Source organism: Haemaphysalis longicornis, unplaced genomic scaffold (genome assembly GCF_048455015.1).
Source record: "Haemaphysalis longicornis isolate Haplotype H1 unplaced genomic scaffold, Haemaphysalis longicornis Haplotype H1 scaffold_14, whole genome shotgun sequence".
Classification (NCBI taxonomy): Eukaryota; Metazoa; Arthropoda; class Arachnida; order Ixodida; family Ixodidae; genus Haemaphysalis; species Haemaphysalis longicornis.
In genome coordinates, this window is record NW_027526245.1 from 21,964,595 (window position 1) to 21,989,070 (window position 24,476).

Sequence of the window (24,476 nt, forward strand, 5' to 3'; positions counted from 1 at the left end):
TGGGTTTCGACGCGGGTTCAGCACGGTGACGCAACTTATTGCCTTTTCACATGTCATTTCCATGAACCTTGACGCAGGAAATCAGATTGACGCCATCTTTATCGATTTTTGCAAAGCCTTTGACACTGTTACTCATTCAAAACTCTTGCACACATTAAATAAGATCCTCAATAACTCACAATTAGTTCACTGGATTTCTTGCTTTCTTTCGAACCGATCTCAATTTGTGTACTTTGATTCCGTTGCTTCTTCCCCGGCAAAAATCACTTCTGGTGTTCCGCAGGGCTCAGTCCTCGGGCCTCTGTTATTTTTGCTTTATGTTAAGGACTTGCCTGGTATTGTTCACTCTAAGATTCGTTTGTACGTTTATGATTGTGTTTTCTATCATGTAATTCACTCGCCCAATGATCACATCGTTCTCAACGATTCATTTGCATCTTTCTGCAACTGGTGCCGTTCCTGGCAAATGAATATTAACTACAAAAAAACTGTGTTCATGTCCTTTACTAATAAATTACTTCTTACAGATTTCAACTACTCATTTAATGGACTGTCCCTGCTGAGAGTTTACCAATATAAATACCTTGGCGTGCTTTTTACTCCTAACCTGTCCTGGTCCCTCCATATTGATTACATTACTTCTAAAGCCCGAAAAAAACTTGGTTACCTCCGTCGTACACTATCTGCGGCCCCTAGCGATGCAAAACTGTGTACAAGACCCTTATCCGCCCAGTGCTCGAATACGCGTCACCTGTATGGAACCCCTACAACCAGTGCGAATATAACAAATAGAATCGGTACAGAAAAAGGCCATTAGATTCATCTTCAGGCGATATGACTCTGCTTTTTCACCTACGTCAGCATTACCATTTTTGAACCTATCTCTACTTTCATCGCGAAGGAACATTGAGTCTCTCAAGTTATTATATTCTATAATTTCTTCGACGTGCAAACTTTCCAAAGATCTGTACTTAACATGTTCCAGACCTTCATCAACACGCCACTACCATCCTTTGAATATGACACCCTTCTACGCCCGTGCTAACACGTTTAAATTTAGCTTCTTTTCACGAACCGTTGAACTTTGGAATAACTTATCCGGTGACATACGTTCTTTGCCCTTAAACGAATTCTTGTTTTCCATAAAAACCCTTGGACAGCTTCTTTTGCTGTTTGTTTGCTGTGCACAGTATGCACAGTATGCACAGTTTTGCACAGTATGTTTGCTGTGTTCTGTTCCTTGCCGCCATGTCTTCATTATGCCACAATGTGATGCCATGTCTTGCCACTTTGTATTTTACTTTCCTTCGCAAAGTATTACACCATGTTTGTTTTGTACCAGCCTGTTCCCCACTCCTGCCATAGCCCTTAAGGGTTGCAGTATGTATAAATAAATAAATAAATAAATAAATATCGAAAATAAACCTTCGGCTTGAGGGGGAAAGAGTCTAAGAGGGAAGCTTCAAGTTGTCCCATAAAAATGTTGGCGTAGGTGGGTGCGAAAGGAGTGCCCATGCTCTTTCCAAAAACTTGCAAGTAGTAAGATGAGTCGAACTGGAAATAGTTGAGAGTTAGAACTAATTTTAGTAAAGTAACGTAGATTTCCAACACATGTTGGTGCCGGTTTTCTGCTAAGGCCTTTGATGTATTTTCTATTCCGTCAGTGATGCGAATGTTCGTATAGAGGGCGGAGACGTCGAGCGTGACCAGAAGGGCGTCATTGGGTATTTGCCCACAATCGTTTATTGCTTCTATTATGCGGTGGAAATGGGGGTGTCCTTAACAAATGAAGGAAGAGAAGTCAGAAGGTCTGCCAAATGGTGATTCAGAAACGCAGACAATGTTTCCGTGGGGTCTTGCTGTTAGAAACTATGGGTCTTCCCGGAATGTCAGCTGACAACAATGCTTCTGTTGACTTTATGGATTTTGGGGAGGAGGTAGAAACGTCCTGCTTGCTTGTTCGTCGGTCTAATGTAGTTTAGTTCTGTTGTGGTGATTGATTCTCTGGCCAGCAGATCTTTGAGAGTGCGAAGGATCGTTTGACTGTATTCGTTGCTGGGATCATGGTCTAGAAGCTGGTAGTGACCATGGTTGTTAAGCTGCCTATAGGCCTCATCTTTATATTTTTCCATTGGTAAGACGACAACGCTACCTCCTTTGTCTGGAGGTTTAATTATTATGTCTGTTCTGGCTGCTAGGTAATTTAGAGTTACTTCTTCTGAGGGGGTCAAGTTCCTGTGTTTATTTGATTTCTTGGTTGAGAATAATATTTCTTTTGACACTGATTTTATTTACAAATCGAGTTCTGGAGATTCCTCGGAATCTGGCGTCCAAGTGCTTGGTGCACAGAGTGCGTGGTCATTGATTTCACTATTGTCTTGCTTATCGGAAAAGAATTCCTTCAGCCTCATTCTACGGGTAAATTCGGTGAGATCCTTGTGTAACTCGTATTCGTTCACGTGGTTGTTGGTAAGGCAGAAAGTGAGGCGTCGTTCTAAGATAACTTTTTCGGTTGTCGATAATGTTTCTGAAATATCTATAACGTTGCTGTTGCACGTGACGGGGGAGGTGGATACAACATTCTGTTTGGGAACAGGTGTCATGTTGCTGTTACTCCTACTGTGGGAGCTAGATTCTACATTTTGGTTATTGGCGGGAGAGAAAACTTCCACCAAAGCAGATTCTGATGTGTCTGCGGGGGCCGCCACATGATTTAGTGCCACGTCTTCCGGCTTAGCGAGGACAGGAGGTTCAATGGTGCAATGTGCGTCAGGCAAAAGGAGCTGGTCACGTTCAAATTTAACTCTTTCTTTCTTGCACAGTTCGTGTTTTTTAGTATTTCAAAAGGCATCAAGGTCAATTTTCTCTTGCTCAGTGAGTGGAATGATTTCAATCTGCTCATTTGAAACCCTAAGTTGTTTGTCACAGTGCTCTCTGAGAATCTCTAGAAGGGAAAGCGATGCACGCTTGAAAGTGTCCTGCCATTTAGCTTCTAGTTGAGGGGGGAGAACTCCAAGGGAGCAAATAGCTTTAAGGCGGAGGCCTTTAGGGATTTTCGTGGCTTGGAGGTAAGAGGAATAGGTGTTGAATTGAAATGTGTAGTGTGTTTGTTTGCCGACGAGTTTTCGAACCCGAAGGAAAGCGCGGGATTGGAGGGGCAAGGTGTGCGGTCCGCTCGGTGCAGGTCATTTTCGTTTGTTCCGAGTGGACCTACGGGATGGTTCTTTTTTTTTTCGGAGTCTGTTGTTTACGGGGGCTGTTAGGGGTGATGTCCACGCCAATGCCTGTTTGGGTGCTTGTTTGCGTTTTAGTGCGTATTAGTGTCTGTGTGAACAGCGTGATGTCCTTGGTTGGTCGTGATGTTGCTCTCTTACGTGCTGTTCAGGTGGTGTTGTGGCTGCATCTACCGTTTGTGTGCTCGCGTCACATGTGGGGTTCTTGTGGGGACAGGGTGGTTCGCTACTTTTGGGAATGTCAGGTTTGGTCTGCTGCTCGGTGCAGGCCACTGACGGGCCGGTGGTGCCGGTAGTGGAGAGCGTCACCTCAAACGACTTGCTCAGCCTGTACGTGAGGTTATTTGCCATTATCCAAACACCTCGGAAGTTAGGGTGTAATTCGTCTTTGGCCGGATGTCCCTGGGGGTCATGATAGATATCTGTGTGGTAGATGATGTCCACGTTTTGCTGGGTGAGTTCTAGGTCAAGGTCTAGCCACGTGAAGGTCAAGGTCAAGGTCTAGACAGTATTGACCGGCTTAAAAAGACGTTTCCGGAAGCCCCAAGAGTTACCTACAGAAGAAACAAGAACCTAAAAGACATTTTAGTGCATGCCAAAATTAGCGCTTCCCAGGAACCAGTCATCAGCCCTTGCCTCCGCCCTAGATGCAAGACCTGCAAACATCTGCAGACGTATTGCATTGTCAATAGCACTGCCAGCCAATATTTCACAAGATTAATTCGAGCTTCACTTGCAATTCTTCTAACATTGTGTATATGCTAGAATGCTCATTCTGGCAAAAGCAGTACATTGGAGAAACGAGTCAACCTATGAACTTACGCCTGAATGGACATCGGACCGACACTCATAACAGTGGCTCCCTAGCAGTCGCGCAACACTTTAACCAGCCGAACCACAATTAACGATGATCTCAAGCTCTATATTCTGCAGTCAAACTTTAAGTCTCCAAGGGAGCGGAAATACAGAGAATCGTACTTAATCAATTAATTCAACTGCCTGGGGCCGGCTGGAATCAATGCTTCGAAAGGCCGCTTAGAAACCTTACGGCATCCTAATCGAACAGAAAAATAATGCTCTTATAAAAAGTGGGCATCTCCATTTGCAATATTCCTGCCTGCCCATCCCCAAAGCTGATACTTGAATACAATTTCTGTGCTTTTTTCTGTGCTTTTCTCCCCCTCCCCTTTTCTTTCTCCTGTCTTGCTCCAAGCTGATTTCGACATACCACGCGGACTCGCCTCCCTCGACCTACGGCATTTGGGCTTACTACCTGCTTTACACGCACACACGCAAAAAGGAAAACGGAAAAAAAGAAAAAAAGAAAGAAAACAGAAAATAAGTCTTGAAAGTACCGCAAAGATCCGCGTGAGTTGCACCCGGGCATACCCCTTCTATTCATCTGCGAACACTGACCTCCCCAGTCGGAATTCTTCAAACTATACGGGCTGTTGCTGCTTACGACTTTTCTCTCTTACACACAGTTCAGTTACCTTGCAATTTCACCCCCAAGACGCCCCTCTCGTCCCCGATCTTCCCGGAAGCCTCCTTTCAGGTCACCCGGCCCCACCGCAGCCCAGCTTAAACCGTTCCCCCCGGTTTTCTCCGACCCTCGCGTAGTCCTCCCTCTTTCTCTACTGCGTGGTCCTGTCACAAGAAGCACACCTCCCTCTCCCTCTCACTATTTCGCTCTTTTCAACCGACCGTTGATCCACTCTGCTGTCCTCCTTCCGGCCGCGCTCTTAACAACCTCCACCTCTGTTTCCAACTCAATCTGTATCTATAAACCAGTTAGCCAGAGATGAACCCTGATGCCTTGAAAAAGGCAAGTCTCCGTGTCGAAACGTTGGCAGAGGTCTGAGGACGCTAGCGTCGCCAAATTTCTATCTGGTGACCATCTTCAAAGCCCTCTCCTTCCATATATATATATATATATATTGTAGTGAAGAATATTAGCTATGCTCCGAAAAAGCATCGGAGGCGTCATTACCCAGAATGGGTCATGTTGACCAGTACGAGCAGCGTCATCATCAGCAAAAAGGCTGTCGGAAATCCTTATCGCCATCGCCTAGAACGACGGGGTTCACTCGGACTGCTTCGCTCGGCTCGTGTCTGCTTCCCTGGTCCGCGATTGCTGACCTCTCGGCTTCAGAAAGATCTTCGGCAATAAATCACCTTTCAAGTGGTGAAGGTGCGTGGTCACGCCTTAATCCTGGAACTCCGGAGCCGGAAGTTACCCTCGGCCATGAACAACCAACCGAACCAGAGTGGTACGCCCTCATCGCCGACGTTGATGTGCTACGGTGCTATGCAGCGAGAACCTCCATTCTTCAACGGAACCGATAATAACGACGCCGAGGATTGGCTGTCCGTGTATGAACGCGTAAGCACTCATAACCGATGGGACGACGCCATGAAACTGAATGACGTCGGCTTCTCTCTGAAGGGCGCCGTCGAGTTATGGTATGGGAAAAACCAGCGTGACTGCCGGACGTGGTCTGAGTTCAAGGTAAAGTTCCTTGCGGCCTTTGGGCGTTCAGCGGTGCGCAAGCTTGAAGCGGAGCAGCGTCTGCGTGTTCGAGCACAGCAGGCTGGCGAGAACTTTATTAGCTATATTGAAGACGTCGTGGACCTATGTAAGCGCGTCGACCCATCTATGGCGGAAGCTGATAAAGTCAAGCATATTTTAAAAGCCATAGATGACGACGCCTTCCAAATGCTTTTGTCCAAGGACTTGAGGACGGTTGCCGATGTCGTCAAGCTGTGCTTAAGCTTTCATGAACTGAGGAAGCAACGGCCCTCACTCGAAAACCTCTTTCACGGGATGGCTCTGGGTTGAGTTTGGCAGCGGTTTCCGCCGATTCCGCGCTCTTTACGCAAATTAAAGACTTCGTGCGTGAGGAAGTGGCGCGACAGCTGTCCCTCCTACCCTCCACGACGACGTCGGTGTCCGCGCTAGAGCCTGCTCTCAGAGATGTCATCCGGGGTCAAATTGCTGAAGCACTTCCACCGCCGCCTCCGCAGTACGTGCCAGTAGCTGCGCCAGTCACTTATGCCGAAGTCCTCGATAGACCATTGCAGCAGCCTGCCGTGACGTTCCAGCCGACATTCCCAGTTCGCCCTCGGGTTCCGCCCTCGGTGCTTCCTCAACCTCAGTTCGTGCCGCAACCCCGGAGTGTATGCCGTACACCGGACAATCGCCATATCTGCTTTGCGTGCAGGATGCCTGGGCACGTTGCACGCTATTGTCGTCGTTGTCCGCCGCCAACCTGGAACTCTGCGCCTGCAGACTTCCCTCAGTCGCCTCAAGTCCATGTGGCGCCCCGCTCGTCGTTCCCGACGAGGCAGCACCCAACAAGCTCTAAGTTGAGCTACTTCAGAGATTCCGTTCGTCTTTCGATTTGTCGCACAACGCGCTTGGTCGTACGTCCACTGTGGAGCACACCATCGACACTGGAAGCCATGCTCCTTTTCGGCAACGGCCGTATCGCGTCTCCCCAGCCGAGCGTCGCACCATCGAGCAACACGTCGATGACATGCTCCAGCGTGGCGTTGTTCGACCCTCAAGCAGTCCCTGGGCATCTCCTGTCGTTCTCGTCCGAAAAAAAAATTCACAGCATATCCACGGGGTGAATGATGATGAGTGGGCGAAGCTCGTGAGGGGAAATCATCGGTAAAACCGTGATTCTTTAGTGAAAGTTCGCCCACTACATCTGTGTCCGAACGTAACGTCTAGAAAGTCTCGCTTAAACCGCGCGTCGGCACCTTGGGGCTGAGCTCGCCTGATGCGTTTTGCAGACGCCTCACGAGCTCTCACTGCATCGGGGTCTGCCTGCCGATACGCGCGCTTTCTCGCCGCTTCCCGTTCTCTGACGTTACGGAGATCCTCTTCGCGCCGCAGCCGTGCCGCTTCGCGTACGGCAGGGTCCTCGCGCCGTTGCCGTGACGCTTGGGCCTCTCGTTCTCGAACGCTGGGATCTTGGCGGCGTCGTCGCGCAGCCAGACGACACGCTTCGGCCTCCCGCTCTCGTACGGCAGGATCTTGGTGGCGGCGTCGCGCAGCTTCACGGAGCGCTTCTGCCTCGCGGGCTCGCACATCTGCAGCCTTATCCATCGGGCGACTCCGAGCGCGCGCCAACAGCGAACGGATTTTATTACAACGCTCCCCGCCATCTAGTAAACAATCCAAGAACTAAACTAGAGGTAGCCACGCCATCTAGTAAACAATCCAAGCGCATCTTTTCATCATATACAAGTACCGCCATCTAGTAAACAATCCAAGAACTAAACTAGAGGTAGCCACGCCATCTAGTAAACAATCCAAGAACTAAACGAGAGGTGGCTACATACATACGTCGAAGATGGACAGACCCACGCCCTAAGGAGCTTCGCCCCTAAAGGATGGCTGTATTCAATTTTGTGTAGACTATCGCCGCCTCAACAAAATCACGCGCAGGGACGTCTATCCGCTCCCTCGCATAGATGATGCTCTGGACAGCTTGCAGGGGGCAGAATTTTTCTCGTCACTTGATTTAAGGTCCGGGTATTGGCAGGTTCCTATGGCAGACGGTGATCGCCTGAAAACAGCATTTGTCACACCTGATGGGTTGTACGAATTTTATGTCATGCCGTTCGGGCTGTGCAACGCCCCTGCAACATTTGAACGCATGATGGACAATGTTTTGCGCGGCCTCAAGTGGAAGATCTGTCTTTGCTATCTAGACGACATGGTCATCTTTTCCGCCGATTTTCAGACGCACCTTCACCGTTTGGAGCAAGTTTTAACATGCCTTTCACGAGCTGGGCTCCAACTTATCCTAAAAAAGTGTCGTTTTGTCGCCACGAAACTTACCATCTTGGGTCACGTTGTCTCCAAGGACGGCGTGCTCCCCGACCCAGCCAAGCTTCGCGCTGTCGCCGAATTCCCGAAGCCAAACAACATAAAATCCCTTCGGAGCTTCATTCGGGGCTTTGCTCGTACTTCCGACGCTTCATTCGCAACTTTGCTTCCATCATTGAGCCATTGACGAAGCTCCTCGGTGGTTCCCGTGACTTGCCTGCCTGGTCTCCGGCCTGCGACCACGCGTTCCATACTTTGCGCCGTCTCCTTACATCGCCACCCATACTTCGACACTTCGACCCTACAGCGCCCACCGAACTTCATACTGACGCCAGCGGAGTTGGCCTTGGGGCGGTGCTTTGCCAACGTAAACAAGTTTTCGACGAATATGTCGTCGCCTATGCCAGCTGCACCCTAACGAAGCCAGAATCCAATTATACAGTTACCGAGAAGGAGTGCTTGGCCATCATCTGGGCGCTTGCTAAATTTCGACCATATCTGTACGGCCGCCCATTTGATGTGGTCATTGACCACCACGCCCTGTTTTGGCTGTCTTCTTTGAAAGATCCGGCAGGTCGTGTGGGGCGATGGGCACTTCGCCTCCAAGAATATGATATACGAGTGAAATACAGGTCTCGTAAGAAGCATTCGGACGCCGTCACGCCGACGCTCTCTCCCGTTCACCCGCACCTGCTAATCTATCGGACTCTCCGGGTGACCTGGCTTCTCTTGCTGTGACTGACATGGCAGCTGAGAAACGGAAGGACCCATGGATTGTTGCCCTTCTTACCTCGCTCACCAATCCTTCCCAAGCCGTAACGACACGGTAGGCAAGCATCTCACTTTGCAGTACGCGATCAGCTGCTTTATCGACGCAACTACTACTTGGATGGCCGCAAATGGTTGCTCGTGATTCCACAGCATTTGCGGTCCGATGTTTGTGCCTTGTTCCACTCTGATCCCACATGTGGTCATGTCGGCCTACTGAAAACCTATGAACGTTTGCGTCTTCGTTACTTCTGGCGCGGGATGTACAACTTCGTGCGAAAATACGTTCGATCCTGCCAAGATTGCCAACGCCGAGGCTCGCCGGTACCTCACCTCTGTGGTCCGTTACAGCCGCTGCCTTGCCCAGTGAAACCATTTGACCGTGTGTGCATTGATCTGTACGGACCGTTAACATGCACAACCGCCGGCAACCGCTGGGCTATAGTTGCCATCGATCACTTGACGCACTATGCTGAGACCGCCGCTCTACCAGCTGCTACCGCACGGGACGTCGCCTCGTTTCTCCTGCGGCGTTTTATACTCCGTCACGGTGCGCCTAAGGAGCTGCTCAGCGACAGGGGCCGCGTCTTTCTGTCTGACGTCGTCGCGGAGCTTCTTAAGGCATGCAGCGTCATCCATTGAACGAGCACTGCCTACCATCCGCAAACGAATGGCCTCACGGAGCGCTTCAACCGTACCCTCGGGGACATGTTGTCCAAGTACGTTACGTCTGACCATGGCAACTGGGACCTTGTACTCCCTTACGTGACGTACGCCTACAACACCGCCATACAAGCGACGACGGGTTTTTCTTCGTTTTTCTTCCTATATGGGCGGGAGCCATCGTGCATGCTGGACACCATCCTTCCCTACCGCCCTGATGTATCCGAGTGCACGCCGATTTCTGAGGCTGCCAAACACGCCGAAGAATGCCGCCAGCTTGCCCGTTTTTTCGTCACTGAAGAGCAGGAGCGACAAAAGTCCATCACGACTGGCGAGCCCGCACCCGACTTCGTTCCCGGTTCTCTCGTGTGGCTCTGGGTACCCACCAGGACTCCTGGCCTGTGCTCGAAATTCCTGTCGAACTACCAGGGGCCGTACCGTGTTGTTGAACGCACTTCCCCGGTGAACTACGTCGTCGAGCTGCTACCACCTTCCCAGGATCTCCGACGCCGTGGATGTGACACAGTGCATGTTGCTCGTCTCAAGCATTATTATGACCCGCTCGTCTCGGCATCACCTTGAGTCGCCAGGATGGCTACCCTCTTTTCCGGGGGGGTGATTGTAGTGAAGAATATTAGCTATGCTCCGCAAAATCATCGGAGGCGTCATTACCCAGAATGGGTCATGTTGACCAGTGCGAGCAGCGTCATCATCAGCAAAAGGACTGTCGGAAATCCTCATCGCCATCGCGTAGAACGACGGGGTTCACTCAGACTGCTTCGCTCGGCTCGTGTCTGCTTCCCTGGTCCGCGATTCCTGACCTCTCGCCTTCAGAAAGATCTTCGGCAATAAATCACCTTTCAATATATATATATATAATTTATATAATTATATAATATATATAATATATTATATATATTATATATATAATTATTATTATATATAATATATTATATATTATTATATATATATTATATAACATATATAATTTATATATCAAAGTTGCAGTCCTTGTTGCCAGTGCTGTTTGGGGTTTTAACAGTGTTTCTATAGTTCCGAATAAAGTATGACTGCCTTTTTTTTCATGCAGGAATAAATAATTGAAAATTCAAGTCGGGAAAAAATGCGCCGTTTTTTCCGGAAGCGGGAATCGAACCCACAACCTCCGCTTAACGCGTGCGGTGCTCTACCATTGAGCTAGTTCCGCGGCGACTCCTCTCTCGACTATACCGCGGGGTTTTGTATTTACGACTGCTCCGAGCCCGGTCAACTAGCACCGCCCCTCGACCACCGCGGGAAGACGTAGAACGTCTTTTCCCAGCGGCCGCACGTAAGACGTGGTCGGAAGTCGGGGATAGCCAAAGGCATTTGAGACTGCTGAAGCCAGAACCCTCGTAATGCATTTTGTAGAACAGAGACGTACGGGACGAGGGATTTCGTAAGGACACATATCAAAGTTGCAGTAATTATTGGCAGTGCTGTTTGGCGTTTTAAGTGTTTTTATAGTGCCGAATGAAGTATGATTGGCTTTTTTTTATGCAGGAATAAATACTTGAAAATTCAAGTCGAGAAAAAATGCGCCGTTTTTTCCGGAAGCGGGAATCGAACCCATAACTTCAGCATAACGCGTGCGGTGCTCTACCATTGAGCTAGTTCCGCGGCGACTCCTCTCTCGACTATACCGCGGGGTTTTGTATTTACGACTGCTCAGAGCCCGGTAAACTAGCGCCGCCCCTCGACCACCGCGGGAAGACGTAGAACGTCTTTTCCCAGCGGCCGCACGTAAGACGTGGTCGGAAGTCGGGGATAGCCAAAGGCATTGCTGACCGCTGAAGCCAGAACCCTCGCAATGCATTTTGTAGAACAGAGACGTACGGGACGAGGGATTTCGTAAGGACACATATCAAAGTTGCAGTCCTTATTGCCAGTGCTGTTTGGCGTTTTAAGTGTTTTTATAGTGCCAAATGAAGTATGATTGCCTTTTTTTTATGCAGGAATACATAATTGAAAATTCAAGTCGAGAAAAAATGCGCCGTTTTTTCCGTAAGCGGAAATCGAACCCACAACCTCCGCTTAACGCGTGCGGTGCTCTACCATTGAGCTAGTTCCGCGGCGACTCCTCTCTCGACTATACCGCGGGGTTTTGTATTTACGACTGCTCAGAGCCCGGTAAACTAGCGCCGCCCCTCGACCACCGCGGGAAGACGTAGAACGTCTTTTCCCAGCGGCCGCACGTAAGACGTGGTCGGAAGTCGGGGATAGCGAAAGGCATTTGAGACTGCTGAAGCCAGAACCCTCGTAATGCATTTTGTAGAACAGAGACGTACGGGACGAGGGATTTCGTAAGGACACATATCAAAGTTGCAGTCCTTATTGCCAGTGCTGTTTGGCGTTTTAAGTGTTTTTATAGTGCCAAATGAAGTATGATTGCCTTTTTTTATGCAGGAATAAATAATTGAAAATTCAAGTCGAGAAAAAATGCGCCGTTTTTTCCGTAAGCGGAAATCGAACCCACAACCTCCGCTTAACGCGTGCGGTGCTCTACCATTGAGCTAGTTCCGCGGCGACTCCTCTCTCGACTATACCGCGGGGTTTTGTATTTACGACTGCTCAGAGCCCGGTAAACTAGCGCCGCCCCTCGACCACCGCGGGAAGACGTAGAACGTCTTTTCCCAGCGGCCGCACGTAAGACGTGGTCGGAAGTCGGGGATAGCCAAAGGCATTGCTGACCGCTGAAGCCAGAACCCTCGCAATGCATTTTGTAGAACAGAGACGTACGGGACGAGGGATTTCGTAAGGACACATATCAAAGTTGCAGTCCTTATTGCCAGTGCTGTTTGGCGTTTTAAGTGTTTTTATAGTGCCAAATGAAGTATGATTGCCTTTTTTTTTATGCAGGAATAAATAATTGAAAATTCAAGTCGAGAAAAAATGCGCCGTTTTTTCCGTAAGCGGAAATCGAACCCACAACCTCCGCTTAACGCGTGCGGTGCTCTACCATTGAGCTAGTTCCGCGGCGACTCCTCTCTCGACTATACCGCGGGGTTTTGTATTTACGACTGCTCAGAGCCCGGTAAACTAGCGCCGCCCCTCGACCACCGCGGGAAGACGTAGAACGTCTTTTCCCAGCGGCCGCACGTAAGACGTGGTCGGAAGTCGGGGATAGCCAAAGGATTTTGAGACTGCTGAAGCCAGAACCGTCGTAATGCATTTTGTAGAACAGAGACGTACGGGACGAGGGATTTCGTAAGGACACATATCAAAGTTGCAGTCCTTATTGCCAGTGCTGTTTGGCGTTTTAAGTGTTTTTATAGTGCCAAATGAAGTATGATTGCCTTTTTTTTATGCAGGAATAAATAATTGAAAATTCAAGTCGAGAAAAAATGCGCCGTTTTTTCCGTAAGCGGAAATCGAACCCACAACCTCCGCTTAACGCGTGCGGTGCTCTACCATTGAGCTAGTTCCGCGGCGACTCCTCTCTCGACTATACCGCGGGGTTTTGTATTTACGACTGCTCCGAGCCCGGTCAACTAGCACCGCCCCTCGACCACCGCGGGAAGACGTAGAACGTCTTTTCCCAGCGGCCGCACGTAAGACGTGGTCGGAAGTCGGGGATAGCCAAAGGCATTTGAGACTGCTGAAGCCAGAACCCTCGTAATGCATTTTGTAGAACAGAGACGTACGGGACGAGGGATTTCGTAAGGACACATATCAAAGTTGCAGTAATTATTGGCAGTGCTGTTTGGCGTTTTAAGTGTTTTTATAGTGCCGAATGAAGTATGATTGGCTTTTTTTTATGCAGAAATAAATACTTGAAAATTCAAGTCGAGAAAAAATGCGCCGTTTTTTCCGGAAGCGGGAATCGAACCCATAACTTCAGCATAACGCGTGCGGTGCTCTACCATTGAGCTAGTTCCGCGGCGACTCCTCTCTCGACTATACCGCGGGGTTTTGTATTTACGACTGCTCAGAGCCCGGTAAACTAGCGCCGCCCCTCGACCACCGCGGGAAGACGTAGAACGTCTTTTCCCAGCGGCCGCACGTAAGACGTGGTCGGAAGTCGGGGATAGCCAAAGGCATTGCTGACCGCTGAAGCCAGAACCCTCGCAATGCATTTTGTAGAACAGAGACGTACGGGACGAGGGATTTCGTAAGGACACATATCAAAGTTGCAGTCCTTATTGCCAGTGCTGTTTGGCGTTTTAAGTGTTTTTATAGTGCCAAATGAAGTATGATTGCCTTTTTTTTATGCAGGAATAAATAATTGAAAATTCAAGTCGAGAAAAAATGCGCCGTTTTTTCCGTAAGCGGAAATCGAAACCACAACCTCCGCTTAACGCGTGCGGTGCTCTACCATTGAGCTAGTTCCGCGGCGACTCCTCTCTCGACTATACCGCGGGGTTTTGTATTTACGACTGCTCAGAGCCCGGTAAACTAGCGCCGCCCCTCGACCACCGCGGGAAGACGTAGAACGTCTGTTCCCAGCGGCCGCACGTAAGACGTGGTCGGAAGTCGGGGATAGCCAAAGGCATTTGAGACTGCTGAAGCCAGAACCCTCGTAATGCATTTTGTAGAACAGAGACGTACGGGACGAGGGATTTCGTAAGGACACATATCAAAGTTGCAGTCCTTATTGCCAGTGCTGTTTGGCGTTTTAAGTGTTTTTATAGTGCCAAATGAAGTATGATTGCCTTTTTTTTATGCAGGAATAAATAATTGAAAATTCAAGTCGAGAAAAAATGCGCCGTTTTTTCCGTAAGCGGAAATCGAACCCACAACCTCCGCTTAACGCGTGCGGTGCTCTACCATTGAGCTATTTCCGCGGCGACTCCTCTCTCGACTATACCGCGGGGTTTTGTATTTACGACTGCTCAGAGCCCGGTAAACTAGCGCCGCCCCTCGACCACCGCGGGAAGACGTAGAACGTGTTTTCCCAGCGGCCGCACGTAAGACGTGGTCGGAAGTCGGGGATAGCCAAAGGCATTTGAGACTGCTGAAGCCAGAACCCTCGTAATGCATTTTGTAGAACAGAGACGTACGGGACGAGGGATTTCGTAAGGACACATATCAAAGTTGCAGTAATTATTGGCAGTGCTGTTTGGCGTTTTAAGTGTTTTTATAGTGCCGAATGAAGTATGATTGGCTTTTTTTTATGCAGAAATAAATACTTGAAAATTCAAGTCGAGAAAAAATGCGCCGTTTTTTCCGGAAGCGGGAATCGAACCCATAACTTCAGCATAACGCGTGCGGTGCTCTACCATTGAGCTAGTTCCGCGGCGACTCCTCTCTCGACTATACCGCGGGGTTTTGTATTTACGACTGCTCAGAGCCCGGTAAACTAGCGCCGCCCCTCGACCACCGCGGGAAGACGTAGAACGTCTTTTCCCAGCGGCCGCACGTAAGACGTGGTCGGAAGTCGGGGATAGCCAAAGGCATTGCTGACCGCTGAAGCCAGAACCCTCGCAATGCATTTTGTAGAACAGAGACGTACGGGACGAGGGATTTCGTAAGGACACATATCAAAGTTGCAGTCCTTATTGCCAGTGCTGTTTGGCGTTTTAAGTGTTTTTATAGTGCCAAATGAAGAATGATTGCCTTTTTTTTATGCAGGAATAAATAATTGAAAATTCAAGTCGAGAAAAAATGCGCCGTTTTTTCCGTAAGCGGAAATCGAACCCACAACCTCCGCTTAACGCGTGCGGTGCTCTACCATTGAGCTAGTTCCGCGGCGACTCCTCTCTCGACTATACCGCGGGGTTTTGTATTTACGACTGCTCAGAGCCCGGTAAACTAGCGCCGCCCCTCGACCACCGCGGGAAGACGTAGAACGTCTTTTCCCAGCGGCCGCACGTAAGACGTGGTCGGAAGTCGGGGATAGCCAAAGGCATTTGAGACTGCTGAAGCCAGAACCCTCGTAATGCATTTTGTAGAACAGAGACGTACGGGACGAGGGATTTCGTAAGGACACATATCAAAGTTGCAGTCCTTATTGCCAGTGCTGTTTGGCGTTTTAAGTGTTTTTATAGTGCCAAATGAAGTATGATTGCCTTTTTTTTTATGCAGGAATAAATAATTGAAAATTCAAGTCGAGAAAAAATGCGCCGTTTTTTCCGTAAGCGGAAATCGAACCCACAACCTCCGCTTAACGCGTGCGGTGCTCTACCATTGAGCTATTTCCGCGGCGACTCCTCTCTCGACTATACCGCGGGGTTTTGTATTTACGACTGCTCAGAGCCCGCTAAACTAGCGCCGCCCCTCGACCACCGCGGGAAGACGTAGAACTTCTTTTCCCAGCGGCCGCACGTAAGACGTGGTCGGAAGTCGGGGATAGCCAAAGGCATTGCTGACCGCTGAAGCCAGAACCCTCGCAATGCATTTTGTAGAACAGAGACGTACGAGACGAGGGATTTCGTAAGGACACATATCAAAGTTGCAGTCCTTATTGCCAGTGCTGTTTGGCGTTTTAAGTGTTTTTATAGTGCCAAATGAAGTATGATTGCCTTTTTTTTATGCTGGAATAAATAATTGAAAATTCAAGTCGAGAAAAAATGCGCCGTTTTTTCCGTAAGCGGAAATCGAACCCACAACCTCCGCTTAACGCGTGCGGTGCTCTACCATTGAGCTAGTTCCGCGGCGACTCCTCTCTCGACTATACCGCGGGGTTTTGTATTTACGACTGCTCAGAGCCCGGTAAACTAGCGCCGCCCCTCGACCACCGCGGGAAGACGTAGAACGTCTTTTCCCAGCGGCCGCACGTAAGACGTGGTCGGAAGTCGGGGATAGCCAAAGGCATTTGAGACTGCTGAAGCCAGAACCCTCGTAATGCATTTTGTAGAACAGAGACGTACGGGACGAGGGATTTCGTAAGGACACATATCAAAGTTGCAGTCCTTATTGCCAGTGCTGTTTGGCGTTTTAAGTGTTTTTATAGTGCCAAATGAAGTATGATTGCCTTTTTTTTTATGCAGGAATAAATAATTGAAAATTCAAGTCGAGGAAAAATGCGCCGTTTTTTCCGTAAGCGGAAATCGAACCCACAACCTCCGCTTAACGCGTGCGGTGCTCTACCATTGAGCTAGTTCCGCGGCGACTCCTCTCTCGACTATACCGCGGGGTTTTGTATTTACGACTGCTCAGAGCCCGGTAAACTAGCGCCGCCCCTCGACCACCGCGTGAAGACGTAGAACGTCTTTTCCCAGCGGCCGCACGTAAGACGTGGTCGGAAGTCGGGGATAGCCAAAGGCATTTCAGACTGCTGAAGCTAGAACCCTCGTAATGCATTTTGTAGAACAGAGACGTACGGGACGAGGGATTCCGTAAGGACACATATCAAAGTTGCAGTCCTTATTGCCAGTGCTGTTTGGCGTTTTAACAGTGTTTTATAGTGCCAAATGAAGTATGATTGCCTTTTTTTTTATGCAGGAATAAATAATTGAAAATTCAATTCGAGAAAAAATGCGCCGTTTTTTCCGGAAGCGGAAATCGAACCCACAACCTCCGCTTAACGCGTGCGGTGCTCTACCATTGAGCTAGTTCCGCGGCGACTCCTCTCTCGACTATACCGCGGGGTTTTGTATTTACGACTGCTCAGAGCCCGGTAAACTAGCGCCGCCTCTCGACCACCGCGGGAAGACGTAGAACGTCTTTTCCCAGCGGCCGCACGTAAGACGTGGTCGGAAGTCGGGGATAGCCAAAGGCATTTCAGACTGCTGAAGCTAGAACCCTCGTAATGCATTTTGTAGAACAGAGACGTACGGGACGAGGGATTCCGTAAGGACACATATCAAAGTTGCAGTCCTTATTGCCAGTGCTGTTTGGCGTTTTAACAGTGTTTTATAGTGCCAAATGAAGTATGATTGCCTTTTTTTTTATGCAGGAATAAATAATTGAAAATTCAATTCGAGAAAAAATGCGCCGTTTTTTCCGGTAGCGGAAATCGAACCCACAACCTCCGCTTAACGCGTGCGGTGCTCTACCATTGAGCTAGTTCCGCGGCGACTCCTCTCTCGACTATACCGCGGGGTTTTGTATTTACGACTGCTCAGAGCCCGGTAAACTAGCGCCGCCTCTCGACCACCGCGTGAAGACGTAGAACGTCTTTTCCCAGCGGCCGCACGTAAGACGTGGTCGGAAGTCGGGGATAGCCAAAGGCATTTCAGACTGCTGAAGCTAGAACCCTCGTAATGCATTTTGTAGAACAGAGACGTACGGGACGAGGGATTCCGTAAGGACACATATCAAAGTTGCAGTCCTTATTGCCAGTGCTGTTTGGCGTTTTAACAGTGTTTTATAGTGCCAAATGAAGTATGATTGCCTTTTTTTTTATGCAGGAATAAATAATTGAAAATTCAAGTCGAGAAAAAATGCGCCGTTTTTTCCGGAAGCGGAAATCGAACCCACAACCTCCGCTTAACGCGTGCGGTGCTCTACCATTGAGCTAGTTCCGCGGCGACTCCTCTCTCGACTATACCGCGGGGTTTTGTATTTACGACTGCTCAGAGCCCGGTAAACTAGCGCCGCCTCTCGACCACCGCGGGAAGACGTAGAACGTCTTTTCCCAGCGGCCGCACGTAAGACGTGGTCGGAAGTCGGGGATAGCCAAAGGCATTTCAGACTGCTGAAGCTAGAACCCTCGTAATGCATTTTGTAGAACAGAGACGTACGGGACGAGGGATTCCGTAAGGACACATATCAAAGTTGCAGTCCTTATTGCCAGTGCTGTTTGGCGTTTTAAGTGTTTTTATAGTGCCAAATGAAGTATGATTGCCTTTTTTTTTATGCAGGAATAAATAATTGAAAATTCAAGTCGAGAAAAAATGCGCCGTTTTTTCCGGAAGCGGAAATCGAACCCACAACCTCCGCTTAACGCGTGCGGTGCTCTACCATTGAGCTAGTTCCGCGGCGACTCCTCTCTCGACTATACCGCGGGGTTTTGTATTTATGACTGCTCAGAGCCCGGTAAACTAGCGCCGCCCCTCGACCACCGCGGGAAGACGTAGAACGTCTTTTCCCAGAGGCCGCACGTAAGACGTGGTCGGAAGTCGGGGATAGCCAAAGCCATTGCTGACCGCTGAAGCCAGAACCCTCGTAATGCATTTTGTAGAACAGAGACGTACGGGACGAGGGATTCCGTAAGGACACATATCAAAGTTGCAGTCCTTATTGCCAGTGCTGTTTGGCGTTTTAACAGTGTTTTATAGTGCCAAATGAAGTATGATTGCCTTTTTTTTATGCAGGAATAAATAATTGAAAATTCAAGTCGAGAAAAAATGCGCCGTTTTTTCCGGAAGCGGAAATCGAACCCACAACCTCCGCTTAACGCGTGCGGTGCTCTACCATTGAGCTAGTTCCGCGGCGACTCCTCTCTCGACTATACCGCGGGGTTTTGTATTTACGACTGCTCAGAGCCCGGTAAACTAGCGCCGCCCCTCGAACACCGCGGGAAGACGTAGAACGTCTTTTCCCAGCGGCCGCACGTAAGACGTGGTCGGAAGTCGGGGATAGCCAAAGGCATTGCTGACCGCTGAAGCCAGAACCCTCGTAATGCATTTTGTAGAACAGAGACGTACGGGACGAGGGATTCCGTAAGGACACATATCAAAGTTGCAGTCCTTATTGCCAGTGCTGTTTGGCGTTTTAACAGTGTTTTTATGTGCCAAATGAAGTATGATTGCCTTTTTTTTATGCAGGAATAAATAATTGAAAATTCAAGTCAAGAAAAAATGCGCCGTTTTTTCCGGAAGCGGAAATCGAACCCACAACCTCCGCATAACGCGTGCGGTGCTCTACCATTGAGCTAGTTCAGCGGCGACTCCTCTCTCGACTATACCGCGGGGTTTTGTATTTACGACTGCTCAGAGCCCGGTCAACTAGCGACGCCCCTCGACCACCGCGGGAAGACGTAGAACGTCTTTTCCCAGCGGCCGCACGTAAGACGTGGTCGGAAGTCGGGGATAGCCAAAGGCATTTGAGACTGCTGAAGCCAGAACCCTCGTAATGCATTTTGTAGAACAGAGACGTACGGGACGAGGGATTTCGTAAGGACACATATCAAAGTTGCAGTAATTATTGGCAGTGCTGTTTGGCGTTTTAAGTGTTTTTATAGTGCCGAATGAAGTATGATTGGCTTTTTTTTATGCAGGAATAAATACTTGAAAATTCAAGTCGAGAAAAAATGCGCTGTTTTTTCCGGAAGCGGGAATCGAACCCATAACTTCAGCATAACGCGTGCGGTGCTCTACCATTGAGCTAGTTCCGCGGCGACTCCTCTCTCGACTATACCGCGGGGTTTTGTATTTACGACTGCTCAGAGCCCGGTAAACTAGCGCCGCCCCTCGACCACCGCGGGAAGACGTAGAACGTCTTTTCCCAGCGGCCGCACGTAAGACGTGGTCGGAAGTCGGGGATAGCCAAAGGCATTGCTGACCGCTGAAGCCAGAACCCTCGTAATGCATTTTGTAGAACAGAGACGCACGGGATGAGGGATTCCGTAAGGACACATATCAAAGTTGCAGTCCTTATTGCCAGTGCTGTTTGGCGTTTTAACAGTGTTGTATAGTGCCAAATGAAGTATGATTGCCTTTTTTTTATGCAGGAATAAATAATTGAAAATTCAAGTCGAGAAAAAATGCGCCGTTTTTTCCGGAAGCGGAAATCGAACCCACAACCTCCGCTTAACGCGTGCGGTGCTCTACCATTGAGCTAGTTCCGCGGCGACTCCTCTCTCGACTATACCGCGGGGTTTTGTATTTACGACTGCTCAGAGCCCGGTAAACTAGCGCCGCCCCTCGACCACCGCGGGAAGACGTAGAACGTCTTTTCCCAGCGGCCGCACGTAAGACGTGGTCGGAAGTCGGGGATAGCCAAAGGCATTTGAGACTGCTGAAGCCAGAACCCTCGTAATGCATTTTGTAGAACAGAGACGTACGGGACGAGGGATTTCGTAAGGACACATATCAAAGTTGCAGTAATTATTGGCAGTGCTGTTTGGCGTTTTAAGTGTTTTAATAGTGCCGAATGAAGTATGATTGGCTTTTTTTTATGCAGGAATAAATACTTGAAAATTCAAGTCGAGAAAAAATGCGCCGTTTTTTCCGGAAGCGGGAATCGAATCCATAACTTCAGCATAACGCGTGCGGTGCTCTACCATTGAGCTAGTTCCGCGGCGACTCCTCTCTCGACTATACCGAGGGGTTTTGTATTTACGACTGCTCAGAGCCCGGTAAACTAGCGCCGCCCCTCGACCACCGCGGGAAGACGTAGAACGTCTTTTCCCAGCGGCCGCACGTAAGACGTGGTCGGAAGTCGGGGATAGCCAAAGGCATTGCTGACCGCTGAAGCCAGAACCCTCGTAATGCATTTTGTAGAACAGAGACGTACGGGACGAGGGATTCCGTAAGGACACATATCAAAGTTGCAGTCCTTATTGCCAGTGCTGTTTGGCGTTTTAACAGTGTTTTTATAGTGCCAAATGAAGTATGATTGCCTTTTTTTTTATGCAGGAATAAATAATTAAAAATTCAAGTCGAGAAAAAATGCGCCGTTTTTTCCGGAAGCGGAAATCGAACCCACAACCTCCGCTTAACGCGTGCGGTGCTCTACCATTGAGCTAGTTCCGCGGCGACTCCTCTCTCGACTATACCGCGGGGTTTTGTATTTACGACTGCTCAGAGCCCGGTAAACTAGCGCCGCCCCTCGACCACCGCGGGAAGACGTAGAACGTCTTTTCCCAGCGGCCGCACGTAAGACGTGGTCGGAAGTCGGGGATAGCCAAAGGCATTGCTGACCGCTGAAGCCAGAACCCTCGTAATGCATTTTGTAGAACAGAGACGTACGGGACGAGGGATTCCGTAAGGACACATATCAAAGTTGCAGTCCTTATTGCCAGTGCTGTTTGGCGTTTTAACAGTGTTTTATAGTGCCAAATGAAGTATGATTGCCTTTTTTTTATGCAGGAATAAATAATTGAAAATTCAAGTCGAGAAAAAATGCGCCGTTTTTTCCGGAAGCGGAAATCGAACCCACAACCTCCGCTTAACGCGTGCGGTGCTCTACCATTGAGCTAGTTCCGCGGCGACTCCTCTCTCGACTATACCGCGGGGTTTTGTATTTACGACTGCTCAGAGCCCGGTAAACTAGCGCCGCCCCTCGACCACCGCGGGAAGACGTAGAACGTCTTTTCCCAGCGGCCGCACGTAAGACGTGGTCGGAAGTCGGGGATAGCCAAAGGCATTGCTGACCGCTGAAGCCAGAACCCTCGTAATGCATTTTGTAGAACAGAGACGTACGGGACGAGGGATTCCGTAAGGACACATATCAAAGTTGCAGTCCTTATTGCCAGTGCTGTTTGGCGTTCTAACAGTGTTTTTATAGTGCCAAATGAAGTATGATTGCCTTTTTTTTTATGCAGGAATAAATAATTGAAAATTCAAGTCAAGAAAAAATGCGCCGTTTTTTCCGGAAGCGGAAATCGAACCCACAACCTCCGCATAACGCGTGCGGTGCTCTACCATTGAGCTAGTTCAGCGGCGACTCCTCTCTCGACAATACTGCGGGGTTTTGTATTTACGACTGCTCAGAGCCCGGTCAACTAGCGACGCCCCTCGACCACCGCGGGAAGACGTAGAACGTCTTTTCCCAGCGGCCGCACGTAAGACGTGGTCGGAAGTCGGTATATATATATATATATATTGTATAGTAAAAATGGGTATACCTTCTAACAAAACTGTATCGGTCGACGTTTCGATCGGATGCCGAAAGATCGGCATCCGATCGAAACGTCGACAAATAAACAGGTTTGTCAGAAGTTATACCCATTTTTTACTATTTGCTACGGCAACCAAAGACAGCCCTTCTCCAAAGTATATATATTATATATATATATATATATATATATATATATATATATATATATATATAGAAATAAGGGTTGGCAGTAAGGAAACCTGGGAAAGCAGAGGGGAGGTTGTGGTAGGTCTTTGAAACAGATAAAGAATTTGGAAAGAAAGATAGAAAGCGGAGATAAAATGCCCGCCAGGTGGGATCCGAACCCACGACCTCCAGAATACCGGTCTGGTGCGATAACCACTACGCTACCAGCGGGGCGATCCCCCCCCTTCCCCTGTGACGTCTCGGGGTGAAGGGGACTTTCTTTTAATCCCCGCGCCGTGACTCGAGTGTCTACGACATGTCGAGAGTGGTTAACCCGCGTTGAAACCGTAGCTGCTTCCGTAGCCTGCTTCCAAAAAGGGACCAACTAAGCAACGTCGTTACCTCAACCGACTCCAATTTTGTAATTATTACAGAAACATGGCTAAACCCGTCAATAGGTGATGCAGAAGTACAGCTCTCTTTCCCAGATTTCGACGTCTTCCGATGTGATTGGGTAAACAGGCGAGGCGGCGGTGTCTTGTTGTGTGCCCATCGTAGTTTGCAGTGCTGTCGTGTTGTTATCAGTTCCCCACTCGAAATTCTGTTTATTCGATGCACAGCTGCCTATCCTCCTGTCATAATTGGCGTATGCTACCGCCCCCCAGATGCCGACACATCATTCGTACTCAATTTCCACGACGCGTTGCAGTTGGTCTCAACCCTACACCCCAACACGCGTATTGTAATTTTTGGTGATTTTAACTTTCCGGCTATTGACTGGTGCAACCCTGCTATCACGCCGGCGTACAAAAGCGTTGAAAGCGATTTCATAAACACGTGTCTTTCGTTCGGGCTTTCGCAGTTGGTCACATCTCCCACAAGAACTGCAAACCACACGAACAATCTACTTGACCTGGTTCTTGCCTCTCACCCAGATATTTTCTCTCCACTACTAGGTGACTTCAATGCTCCCCATAGAGAATGGGGCTATAAACGTAACTCGAGAAAGGGAAACAATATCATTACCGCAACGGAGATCTGCAACCTAACTCTCGTCAGTGACCCTAATCAACCAACCAGAACTGGCGGAGAAAATGCAAGGGATACATGCCCCGATTTAACCTTCGTAAAGGAGGAAGAAGACGTCGTGTGGACAAATTTAGGAGAAAATTTGGGCAGTGATCACTCGATAATTAGTATCTCAATCCGGACTGTCCAATTTCGGAGGCGTCTCGGGACAGTTAGGATTACCGATTGGAAAAAGTTCAGGGAATACTTGAGTGGTGACAGCAATCCGGAGGAAGTAACTTCCATCAGGGAATGGTGTGCCAACGTGAAAGAAAATTACAAACGTTCCACAGCATTTTTACAAACTTCAACGCAGACTCCAAATATCGACTCCCATCTGGCGCACCTATGGGAAGCAAGAAATAGCCTGACGAGAAGGTGGAAGAGGCAAAAGAGAAACCGAAAGCTAAAAAGAAGGATTGCAGAAATCACTAAGAAAGCGAGTGAATATGCCGATGTTTTAGCAAGACAAAATTGGAACCATTTTTGTGAATCACTGCAAGGAACGTTGAGCACCTCAAAAACATGGGCGATCCTTAGAAGCATGCTAGACCCCCTTGCAACAAGGATGGAAAGCAACCACATGCTCAAAAGGATAGCCCATACATTTGAAGGTAGCAACGAGGACCTCATTGAAGCCTTAAAGAAAAAACTCAAAGGCAAACAGGTCCCAGAGCCCTACAGTGAAGTGTACAGGGGAAAACCAAACCAACTTCTGGACCAAGACATCACCAAGGAGGAGGTTTATAGCGCCATTATGGCTGCCAAAAAGAACAGCGCCCCAGGATCCGATGGTATAACAAATGCGATGATCAGGAACCTCGGTGACAGACAAGTAGAAGAACTAACAGAATATATTAACAATAATCTGTGGATCAAGGGCGAAGTCCCTCCCGATTGGAAGCACTCAGATGTCATAACAATACCGAAACGAGGAAAAAAGCCAGGAATCGACGCACTGAGACCTATATCTTTGACATCATGTGTGGGAAAAATATTCGAAAGAGTCGTTATAAACAGACTGTCAAACTTCA

At 48.8% G+C, this 24,476-nt stretch overlaps 1 protein-coding gene across 1 annotated transcript in view; it reads left to right on the forward strand.

The window, feature by feature from the left end:
* Window positions 1-24,476, forward strand: part of LOC144164801 (uncharacterized) — a 53,864-nt gene that overhangs the window by 16,597 nt on the left and 12,791 nt on the right. Inside the window, exon 3 of the mRNA XM_077695068.1 lies at window positions 3,502-3,563. Coding sequence (XP_077551194.1) covers window positions 3,502-3,563 — 62 coding nt within the window. The remainder of the gene's footprint in view (window positions 1-3,501; window positions 3,564-24,476) is intronic.